At 32.8% G+C, this 12,840-nt stretch overlaps 1 protein-coding gene across 33 annotated transcripts in view; it reads right to left on the bottom strand.

Annotated features, from left to right (window-relative positions):
- RIMS2 (regulating synaptic membrane exocytosis 2) overlaps window positions 1–12,840 on the bottom strand; it is a 598,763-nt gene that overhangs the window by 270,956 nt on the left and 314,967 nt on the right. For 22 of the 33 annotated variants that reach the window (XM_046014324.1, XM_046014271.1, XM_046014350.1 and 19 more), the window contains one exon: window positions 3,650–3,780. The exons of 1 other annotated variant lie outside the window; for it this stretch is intronic. In XM_046014324.1, coding sequence (XP_045870280.1) covers window positions 3,650–3,780 — 131 coding nt within the window. Of the gene's footprint in view, window positions 1–3,649; window positions 3,781–7,446; window positions 7,495–12,840 lie in introns of all 33 variants that reach the window. 10 more of the 33 variants (XM_046014472.1, XM_046014419.1, XM_046014279.1 and 7 more) reach the window with 1 other exon arrangement.

Consider the following 12,840-nt stretch of genomic DNA (forward strand, 5'->3'; position numbering starts at 1 on the left):
GTGAAGAGAGAAAGTTCCCTCCTTTAAAACCAAGAAAAAAGCAGTTAGTGGGAGACTTGCTGTATAATTCAACAGTGGTTTATACTGCAATCTGAAAGGGAATGGAAAAATAAACCTTGATTTCCTCTTAAGGAGTGAATAAAGTTCTCAGATAAAGAGGACTATTTCAGAAGGGATTTCTATACTGGGTAGGAGGGAGAGTAGATAATCACTGAAATTCCTCGCACGCCCACCATGTACAATTAACATTTAATACGGTAATTTAGTGTGTATTGAAGCACTAGTCCATGCAAAGAAACATGAAAAATTATCTTTAGCAAGTTATGAAAAAAAAAAAAGCAACTGAGTTTTTTGTTTTTTTTTTTCCTAGAAGTATAACAAAAGTCTTCAAAATAAGATCAGGTTAAAAAGAGGGGGGCAGCTTAGTAGGTGGAGCATGCAACTCTTGATCTTGAGGTTGTGAGTTCGAGCACCACACTGGGTATAGAGATTACTTAAAAATAAAATCTTTAAAACAAAGAGACAAACAAAATAAGATCAGGTTATATAAGCCAAACACTGAAAGACTGCTAAGAGTACTTAAAAACTAAGATCAATATGCATGCTATTGAGATTTTTTTTTTAAAAGCAGCCCAACAACAATACGTCTTTGATCTCTAACAGCATCATTAACCCATTAAGAATGAAAACTACTTTTTTAAAAGATTTTATTCATTTATTTGATAGATCACAAGTAGGCGGAGAGGCAGAAAGGGGGGGGGAAGCAGGCTCCCTGCTGAGTAAAGAGCCCGATGTGGGGCTCGATCCCAGGACCCTGAGATCATGACCTGAGCTGAAGGCAGAGGCTTAACCCGCTGAGCCACCCAGGTGCCCCTGGAAACAATTTTTTTAAATAAAATCCAACCTAAAGCCTTTTCATGCTACCAGTATTTTTAGTTTCAATTTACCACAGTAACTGTATGAAAAGACTTGCTGGGTTTACTTAAAATGAGAGAAAGAATGTTTTTGACTGAAAACCAACTTTACTTCAAGATATAAAAGAGTGTAAAGCACACCCAGCTGTTTTTTTTTTTTAAGATTTTATTTATTTATTTGACAGAGAGAGAGAGAGATCACAACTAGGCAGAGAGGCAGGCAGAGAGAGAGGGGGAAGCAGGCTCCCCGCTGAGCAGAGAGCCTGATGTGGGGCTCGATCCAAGGACCCTGAGATCATGACCTGAGCCGAAGGCAGAGGCTTAACCCACTGAGTCACCCAGGCTTCCCACCCAACTGTTTTTTAGAGTACATAGTTCATCACTTAGAAAATAAAGTTTTGAATGGACTAACATAGTGACATTCCAATCTAAATCTCTTCAAAGCAAGCTCACAGGTCCCTTCAGAATTCTTATCGATAAAAAGGCATCAATTACTTTCCATGTTCACCTATTCAAATCGTTTTTCTCCCAGAAAAACTGTCACGAAAAATGAAATAATTCATACCCAAAGCATAAACAGTCCTTTATTTATGTGTAAAAACTTGTATCAACTGAAAAAAAATTGATATTATAGCTGTTTCTGAGTTAGCCAAAGAATTCCCTTCTATATTTTAATTTTTATTTTGTGTGTGTGTTATGTTAGTCACCATACATCATTAGTTTTTGATGCAGTGTTCCAAGATTCACTGCTTACATACAACACCGAGAGTGCCATGCAATACGTGCCCTCCTCAGTACCCACCACTTTTTAAAGATAAAAACCCTGGGGCACCTGAGTGGCTCAGTCAGTTAAAGCATCTGCCTTCAACTCTGGTCATGCTCAGCCGGGGAGTCTGCTTCCCCCTCTTCCGCTGCTTCTGTGCTCTCTCACTTACTCTCTCTCTCTCAAATAAAGATAAAACCCCGACACCACTTTATCAATTAATAAAGTAAGCAATAAACTTGTGCAAATATTCTTCAAGTTCCTGATAGGTGACAAGGAGACAGCTGAGAAATTATTTGAGAATGAAATATTTAAATGTTTCCCACATTTTTGGTGTTGAGAAAAGATTAAAAAAATGCCTTTAAATATTAAAGGAGTAGTGAGGGGGACCTTCCTTTCCATTTTAGATCTATCTGCTCAGAAAGGGGAGAGGGTATATAAAATAAAATAAAACTAAACAAAAATAGTCAATCAATAATAAATTCTAGAACTTGAAAGACTTTGATCATCTTCAAAAGTGGTTTTCTTCAAAGGCTGAGGAGTAGAAACTTAAGTTCTACGTGCACACAAGAACCTAGATGGGAAGGCAGCATTTCCTGCAAGTTGTGATGGCGGGATTCTGAGAACGCTTCCACCAGAAACCATGCGTGCTCTAGGAAGCCAGGTGACATGGCCCTCGAGGATGGCAGGGTAATGTGCCTGTGAAATCCAGATCCAACTAAAGTTTAAGCTAGTTAAAAGCCCCAGTTATGAATATCCTTTTCTTCCTTTGCAGTTCAAAGTATATCCCTATCCAAAAGACAACCTAAGTTGTGAGAAAACAGCTTTCTCCAAGGAAACGTCATAAGATAAAATTATATGGCAAACAGTCTCTAATCGTTTTAGATGCGTCGGCACCTTGACATGTTTTCTGAGGAATTTTCTTCACAAATTTCACTTCAAAAGTATCAATATGGAAGGCCTTTGTTAATTGTCTACTTCCTTTTGTTTATCCTTTTCTTTGAGGGATTGCTTTTCAGATGATACTTAGGCACTCAAAGCTGATGACTTTCAACTTGAACTAAGTACATGGGGGCCCAGAATTGTGTAAACATGTTGAAGATTACCCCTATGCCAGGCCACTTGCAGCCTGAGAAAAAATGACCAGACCTTGAGAACACTCTGTCCTGGAAACAAGGGACGCAAGAAGAGTTGGGGGAAAGGTCATCAGTGCCATTAATTCTTTCTTTTCTCATGAGGTCTATTCAATAGTCTCTCTTATTTTTTTATGTTCCAGAAATTAAAAGTGATTAGATAATTTTTGAAAAGCTATTTCTCCAATCCTAATGTCTCTACTTAAATTAGGGCAGAACAATATCATTTATGCTAATTAACATGGACACAAACCAAACCAATGATGCTTGAAGAAGCTGATTCTGGGTGCGGTGGTAAATGTTCTGGATGATATGGGGTGGGGAAATATAAAACACTCATTAATTTTACAGAATATAAAGAAATGATATCTTAGTATGAGGAGGGAGGAGTTGTAAAGGATTGTGATGAGTACATTTTGGTATCATTTCCAGCTTTTTGTTGCTGTAGATTGTGTTAAAAATGCACTTGATTTTAAAAACTGTAACTTTTAATGATTTTGATAAATGAAAATATACATCATTTAAGAATCCATACAATGTAAAATAAATATTCAATAAAATCATCTATGACATTTGATATGCATTTTATTTATTTATTTATTTTGATATGCATTTTAAAACAATCTTGAAGCACTCACTGTCACTGTTTCGAAGACTAATATGGATCATAAGAATATATGAATCATATGAATCATATGAATCATTATGCTTATGTTAAACTTCATAAATATCTGACTTGTGTGATATATAAAAATAAATAAGACAGAACTGAAACACCCACTGTTATTAACATTTCTTATTTATTTTCAAGAACATTTATTTTTGTTTCACATCCTTACCTTCTGTCTGGAAGAAAGTAAATTTTAACATAAGGATTCCTTGGCCTCCCATCTTCCCTGGAAGGGAGATCCTTTGCTCCCAAAATTGTAACTATTAATTGATGACCAACCTTGTCAAACCATAGTTTTATCTGAAAAGCAAAAATATTCATTTATCAGCTCAAACTTTTTTTTTACCATAACATAATGTTTGTATTTCCAATCTTTGTCCCACTCTCTTACATTAATGTGAGCACAGAATGTAAGTTCTACTTAGTAAGTTTCAGATAGTTAAAATAAAAGGATATGCTATAATAACTTCAATGAATAGAGGAAAAAATTTAGATATTTTGGGTTGATTGATAAATCACTTGAGCTTTTTGTTATCCTAATTTGACTGCTTATTAACATGCACATAATAATTACACTGCCATAACTAAGAACTTTATGTACAATGACTGCTATGTCTATCTTTATGCAAGAATCACTATGGTTCATTTTAGTTCCCCTACAATAATGAGCTCAGAATAATTGCCCAAATGAATTGAATAGATACCTTATTTATATGGCATTCATAGGGAATTTTTAAGCAAATGTTTTATTTAAAAAGACATTTCAAAGATTGTAAGCAAGGTGAAATTACTAGTAGCTTTAATCAATAGACTCCTTAAGTTTGTATTTAAAACCATAATAAATTCATCTTTATAGATTTTTTCTTACACAGACATAAAGTCCCTTTTTATTAGTGAGGAAGATGTATCACAGCCTTAGAATAATAGGATATATTTTATCATTCGAGATGAGAAAATATGAGTGATTTCCCTATGACATAATTAGGGATTAGAACTTCATATCCAGCTGCTAAATTCATTTGATTTAGCAATTACCACCTCCCACACACATACCTCACACTCCCACACCTAGCTAGCTGTTTCTACCATGTCAGGATTTATAACCATGGCTCTACCCCGCATTTTTGGTTCAGAACTCAGCACATCCTTGACCACTATCTTGATATCGAATCCAAAACCTGAAATCTGGGAATAAAATTATGGTTGAGATAGAGTTTTGTGGTTTATATGCTTTTTAATAGTTCAATTTTTCTTTTAATCTGGATGTACAATATTTGCAGCAGTTTAAAAAAATATAAATATACATTTCATGTCAGTCCTCCCCTCTCCCTCTGAAGTGGCCAGTCGGGTCTGGGCCAGGCTCTGATATACACGAATAAACACATATCATACATACATACACATATGTATCAAATCATATAAAATAAATGTATATATATGCATGTATACATGATAGCCTGGTAGTGTAGTTCCATTTCTAGCATGGTTTTGTTCTGTCCCTCACTTCAGATTTTAGAGAATGAGAGGCTGAGCAAGACTTTTGACTCAGAAGAGGAAAACTGATGGCTTGGAAGAGTATATAAAATTATTTATCCTGATTTTCAGTCAAATGGAATTAGTCCTCTTTAATAGTAAGAAGTATTTAATGTTTAAAAATTATAATTATTACTCTTCACGCTGTACTAAGTCCTTCTGTGGAAGGCAGGTATTTTCTAGCTGTTGTGCAACAAAGTTTTCCTAATAGAGCTGCCAGGCATAATCTCTAGACAAGTTTTTCTTCAAGTGTGGCTGCCTAACCTCCTTATATCAGCGTTATCCGGCTTATTTATTAAGAAGTTCCAAATTCCTGTGGCCCACCTGTCACCTACTGAATCAGAACGGGGCCCAGGAACTTAAGTGTTTTAATAAATTCTCCTGGTGATTCTCATAGGCATTCAAGTTTGAGAACCACTGCCTTAAACTAGGAGATCAACAAGCTGGGGGAGGGAGGGGAAGACCTCTAACATGCAAAGAGAAAAAAAGTTCAAGTATTTCCTTGTGTAACAATATGAGAACATAGATACAGATGAGGATAAGTGGGAAAAAAGACTATTTTTCTGGCAAAAGACGTAAGGGGGAAACAACAACAAAAGAAAGAAATACAAGAATCTCGTATATGAGATGAAACAGATGTTGTCACATAGCCTCATGGTTCCTCTAAAATGTGTTACCAAAACCACATTAATTTCTGATATTCTCTATTTTCTAAAGGAAAAAAAAACAGCTTATAGCTTTATTTTCCCATGATATTAAAAATCCTTCTCTGAGGATCATGACATGAATATTAGGCACTTCAAAGAGAAAAAGATTCTGAAAGGCTAAAGAACAACTTTCTGATGAACTTTACGCTGAGAAACTAAGAAACAATAATAATTATTATTAGACTAAGTTCATAATTATTGGAGAAAATCATTGATTTCTGCCCACTTTTATGAGGGGTGAGGCTAAACACTTGCCATCTCCAGAAGCGATCTTTTTGCTCCTCTCAAATGGTTAGAAATATTTCAGATACATAACTTCAAATGTTTGATAAGGAGTATTCTTTTTAGATTTTCTTATGCCACAGAAAACCAAAAATATCATTTGTTAATAATACTCATTTTTCATGCAAACAGATATTTGGCATATGGCTTTCATATTTTCACAATTATACCTTACAATTTATTAAATCATACTTGCCAAATACATAAATGTTAAAATAATATAGGTAAAAAAAACAGGCACTTTTTAGTTTTACGGATTTTTCATCAAAATTACAACTTTTAATTAACTGTCTTAAATTAGGCATTTGATCAATAGCCCTAATTTTCATTTTATATTACAGGATTTGCATTGAAGTTTTTAATAGATATCCATTTCACCTTATCGAAACAGAATTATCTTATTTGCTATATTATTTTATCATAGTCCTAAATTTCTTATCTGTGCTTTTCAAATGAATGGTTAAAATATATGTTGATTTCCCCAAAATAGAACAAATGTATCTCCACAATCTTAGATATGACATACTTCTTATCTTAGTTCAATTTCATTAATAGAAATCTTGGCATCATTTTAATTGTTTTAATATAACAATCATTCCAGCTTAACCATATACCCATTCTTAAATTTCCTAAAGAGAACTGAAGCACAAGTAAATATTTAACTCTAAATAACATTAACTAAACAATTGTAATGTTAAAAATTTAAACTAAATTAGTATTATTCAAAACTAACAACAAAAAAAACATGCAGCAAAGCAAGGAAAGCATACTACTACTTAAAAAAAAAAACCTATATTGTCATTACTTTACCATATAAGGGTTTCCTAATGAAAAGAGGCAAACAACTTGTACCAAGTATTATAGTAAATTTAAATGACATTTTAATTATAAAATGTAAGCAACATAAACCCAACACATTTTATTTAGATTGTTATTTCGTTCTCTCAAAGTAATACACTTTCCAAAGTTGAACCTTATATATAATATGCATAAAATTCATATTTTAGATAAGGTACAAATTTATTTGCCAATCTCCTCAAGTAGTTGTTGCTTGGAAAATGCAAGAGAATGTAGATGTTAAGTGATATAATGAATGATTTAAAGAGACAGCAACCTTAGTGTAATAAAGGATAATATCAATAGTATAAAATTAGCTATTTTTGTCAATGTTACATATACATATATATAAGTACGGTCTGAAGCCTATGAGTTTAGTACTTGGCTCACCATATAAAATCACTAACAAAGATTGTCTCTTTAAATTTTTATGGTATTTTAATCCCCATGCAGAATTTTACAAGCTGGCTTATAAAATGATTTGAAAGTCAATAATATGGTTTGGAGCAACATACCAAAAAAAGTTTCCTACTACGCATTTTCCAAAAACATACAAATAAGGGTTAAAACACAACTTTAGTTTCTATCAGGCAGACAAGGCCTTTACCTGAACCCTAGGAACAAAAGGCGTTGTTCTTCTACTAAGGCTTTGGCTCTGGTAAGCAAAATTAAAGAAAAAAGCAATAAAACAAAACCAAAAAGGACAACACGCTGGAACTAAAAGACCAAAAGTAAAATAAACACATAAAACTATCCCTTAAATATACTTTTTACATAACAACATATATCTAAATTAAGTACTTCAATGTAATGAATAAGCTAGTCTTGCCAAAATGCTAAAACATGTAAAAACCATATAAAATCTTAGAATTTTTAAATGTAATCAACATAATAGGAAGTAAGACTGAATGTAAAATAACACTTTGGGGCTCATATACTCTGAAAGAATGAGTACAAACATAATCCAAGAGTTAAGAGATTTTATGTTTCACCCTTAAAGAAACTACCATAGAAAAAAATCATAGTCCAAGAAGATGTTACATGAAAATGCATCATAGAATTATAGTGAAAAGTCATCTGTAGAAGTAACTGTGTGACTTCTCCAAAATATGTTTAACAAAAGTTTAAAAAATATTAGACAAGTTGGCTTTAGCATTTCTTAAAAAAAAAAAAAAGTAAGATAAAAGTGTGCAGAAGGCACTGGATTAATCAGTTGATTCACATCTTAAGAATTTACACCAAAATCCAGGATTTAAATACCATTTTAAATATTTATTAGGTATCACTCAAGATAACACTGTTTGTTGCTAATCACACTTATTAACGATAATACCTCTTTTCTTTTTATTTATGTAGTTCTTTATATTTTTCCAAGCTTTTACTGACACTTTATTGCAAGTTCATTGCTTCCAATAACGTTAGGAGGTAGTTGCTATTATGTCTAATTTGAGATGAGGAAACAGAAACATAGAAAAAGGCTGCATACAGTTGCCTATACTCAAAGAAAAAGTAAGATAGTTTAAAGGTAGAAAATAAAGCTGGGTTCTAAAAAAACAAAAACAGAAAAGGAAAGAAAAAGAGAGAGGAGCGAAGGGAAGGGAAGAGAAGAGAAAAAAGGAAAGAGAAAAAAGAAAAGAAGAGAAGAGAAAAGAAAAGAAAGAAAAAGAGAAGAAAAGCAGCGAAGCCCAGTTCTGATTAAATCAGTCTATTTCAAATTCTCAGAATAAAGTCAATTTTTTTTTCTCTTTGGCTTATTCTGTTTTCACTTGAAAACAGTTTCCAAATGACACTTCAATAATCAGAATTTTGTGTCTTTATTAAGGCATGTCAATGGTTAAATCTGTAACAAAAATCAGATGCATATGTCTGGGTTTGGGGATGGATTTCAAGGCATTTGATTCATTTTCTTTCACCAAGATTCCATCCCATTCCTCACATTTCTCAAGGATATCTCTCTTGTTTAATTCAAAGAGTTATAAATAGAGGCCTCAGACCTTTCCACTGTTACAAGGAAACGATAATAGGCAGTCGGAGGACGGTTGCCTAATTCAACTATCATCAGATAGAGACTGTTAAGACATAAATCTAAAACCCAAGGGAAAGCAGACCTTAAAAGCAGGTATCAATCATATGAGTCATCTTTCTCTCTCTCCAAATACCAAAGCTGTCTCAAATCTAAGCCATCTTCCTTTTCATGTGGAGACATTTCCAAAGAAAGAAAGAAATCTTTAGAAATGGAGTATGTTACTGATATCTTTCAGTATAATCCTAGGTGGATACTTCTCTAGCAAATGGACCAGGGATGTATGAAATGCATAGAGACTGACAAGGCAAGCTGAATGAAGGGACTAACAAAACACTCTATTTGGCAATAGATTTTATTTTCCTTGCTCTCTCACCTGTTCTGCCTGTTTTAGACTCAAAGTAGCAAGGTAATGGAAGGTTTCTGTAAATATTACCTCACAAACTAAAAAAAAAATTTAATTTGAGACAAACAGCACTTTGGAATAAATTAGTCCTTGAAGGCAAACATTTGACATCTTCTAAAATGGTCTCAAATAAGCAACTCACAGATTTCTGAAGTCGGTGGTCTACAATCTACGGTAATTTAAAACTAATCTTCACCTCTAAGTTTATACATCAAACTTGGCTATAAAAGCATATTTTTCTTTTGCTAGTTTTTCAAATGGAGATGAAATGCAAATACCCTAAAAGTAACCATTTTAAAGGGTACAATTCAGTGGCATTTAGTACATTCACAGCGCTGGGCAACCACTACCTCCCTCGAGTTTCAAAGCCTCATATTATCCCAGAATATACTGTACCTATGAAGTAATCAATCCCCATTCCCTTATCACTCCAACTCTTGGCAAGGACTAAGCAGCTTTCTGCCTCTATGGATTCTAGATATTTCCTACAGGAATGGTGAAATATTATATATGGCATTACAATTTGTAACTAATACTAATTCACGTATTTTAAACAGGAAATGTTTAAATGTTGAAACCTGTAACAACTCAGTTACAAGAGTCACAGAAGAAGTGAATTTATACATAATTTGCTTTGCTTTCTTAATATCACTCTACCATACTGCACTACCATCTTTAGGGCATTCCTTTTAGGCAATGCTTCTGGAATAAAAAGGTTGTGACGATGACGTATAATAAACAAAAGCTCAAAGGAAAACACTTTCATTTATAGAAAGGTTTAAAAAGGCTATAGCATATCTAAGGAGGTATGAAGAATACATACCTATTCCTCAGTTATCTATTCCACTTAAATGGACATACAAAATGGATATGTACAATATTTGCAAATAATCACTAAAAACAGAGTCAGAAAAATATTAAAATAAAGTAATGTAGGGAAACATTATAGCCGTTAATCAACCACAGACCTAGAACTTAAATAAAATATGACTGTCAAAAAGAATCAATGTGTTCCTACAGAAAGAATTTGAGCCATTCCTCATTTTTAAAAAGAGTTGATGGCTGTCTTTTATCTCAACGCTCTATCAAAAACTAGCTAAAGACTCCAAATTAATTAAAAAATATTGAAACAACTACAAAAGTAATCCTCTACAGAAAGAACTGTTGTACTGTGTTAGAACACAAGTTTTAAAAAGATTCAAAATTAGGGAGTGTTGACACTGAGAAGGCTAACCTATAGTCCAGGTGTCATAAGCCTGAGCTCATACTGAGGTTCTCACCAAACGTATTAATGGCACTTTTACAGTTATGCTCTCGGATAATAACAAGCGGCAGCAGAATTCAAGCACAGAGAGGAAAAAAACCGCATAAATTTTAAAAAATCATCAATAACCTTGAAGAGAAAGTTTAAACAATTTAAATTATTTGTATATTTCTATTTGAGAAAATATCAGTCCATGAACTGACAAATCTATTAGGAGTTCAGCTCTCGTACCGTACAAATTATCTTTATTCTCTGCAATTAGCAACATTATAAACTTGTGAGTTATGAGCCCAGGTAAAATCTCAGCAAAATAAAAACTTATAAAGGTAAAATAAGTAGAAGGAAATAGGAACTGTAATGTTGCCTTGGGGCTTCCTAGGAATTTTCCCAAAAGATGACATATGACATTTGTGAATATATTTCCTAAACTCTGTATCATGAGAGCAAAAACTGTCTCCAGTTCGCAGGCATAGGGTTAAATATATTAGAAATAATATTATCTTATGGTTTTTTGCATGCAAAAAGCGAACATAAAATTAAGTTTCATGAGGATAAAATCCATGTCTATCTCATTCACTGTTATATTCCCAGCAACTAGTATTATGGCTGACCTAGGGCCAGAACTTAACATATATTTCTTGAAGAGATGACTGAAGATTAATCTCATAAAAATATTTTTGAGGAAAATGCTGGCCATAGATTTTAAGAATCTTAAATTTTTTTCTCTTTTCCTTCCTATTATACTTTTACTTCTGAAAATTTATCCCGACAAAAGAATTTTGTCTGACCTAACAGAATATGTAAGAGTTATATTCAAGGATTTCCATGGCATCATTGTTTATAGCAATATAAATTAAGAACAAACAAGATGTCCCATAATAGCAAATTAAATTAAAATGATACAATAGCTCTTAAAATAATTTTAAGAAAAATATTTAAAGAAAAAAATTTCAAGAAAAAAATGTACAGTATGTGAACATGAAAAAGCAGTTCAGATTTATCACTTTTGTTTCAAAAACTGTATGTATGTGAAAAGTTACATTTGAGTGCTGGGATTATAGGTGATTTTGTTTTTTTAGTTACTTATCTGTACTCTCGAGATGTACCACAACAAATATGTATTATACTTCTTAATGTTATCTTACTGGAACATACCCTTTCTAAGTCATAAGAAAGTGATAAAATGTACACATTTTAAATTAGAATTACATGGACTTTAAACTATCACCATTTATAAATGGAAATCCTATGACTTTAAATCACTAATTATACCCTTAGAAGTAAAACTTTATGTCTATATTTCCCCCAAATATTTAAGTCTTACCTGTCTAGTATATTCATTTTGAAACATGATAAAAAATAGCTGACTTTGAAATTTGTCTAAATGGCTTTGCTATGCTCCTCCATCTTCCCCCACCCCTCCCCAGTCCAATTTCTACAGGGCCTTGGGATTTCAAAGACAGTAACAAAATGGTACTTACTTACTATGGAAGTCTAACTTCCACTTCCACCCACTGAAGCCAATATACACATGCAAACACACACACACACACACACACACACACACACACACAACACACACACAGACACACATTTATGTACTGGCATCATCCAGCCATCCCAAGTGTTATTTAAGGATGGACTATTTGAATGGAGCCATAATAATTTAATAAATAAGGTTAATATTATCACTTTCTAAAGTGCTGGAAGAACATACATACACATTTGTAACTATAAATGACATCTATGTTGTCAATACATGTAAAAGAGTAAGTAGAAAGATGCTACTTATATAGAAAATGAAAAAAGACCACTGTCTTCAAGTGAAAAAGTTCAATCTGTTTATGAGAGAAAGGAAAAGAAAATAATAAAGAGAAGAAATTCATTTTAGTAAGACATTTACAAGCTCCTAATAGTATCTCAGCTTCTTTCTTGCATAATTTTCTTGTTATTGTCACTTTTGTGATCAAAATAGCTCCAGAATAGATATGTCTAATAACTCTTTCAATAATTTTAATGTTAACTCTGCTTATACTTCCTATGGCTTTTAATTAATAAAAATTCATCAGTAAAAATCAAACACCTCCCCTACCCCCAAAAAATAAAAGGAGAAATTGCATAGCTGATTAAAAAAAAGCTTTTCCTATTGTTCTTAAAACAACAGCCCAAGAATAGTTTAGTTTTCAATTATAACATTTTTTATCCAAAATTCAATGTCTGGATTTTGAGAATCTAAATAGTTCTTAATATATATAAAATTACAGGCTTAGTAACTCATCAGCATTATGTCTCTAAAATGCAACTGGAT

Source organism: Meles meles, chromosome 1, assembly GCF_922984935.1.
Source record: "Meles meles chromosome 1, mMelMel3.1 paternal haplotype, whole genome shotgun sequence".
In the NCBI taxonomy this organism is placed as follows: Eukaryota; Metazoa; Chordata; class Mammalia; order Carnivora; family Mustelidae; genus Meles; species Meles meles.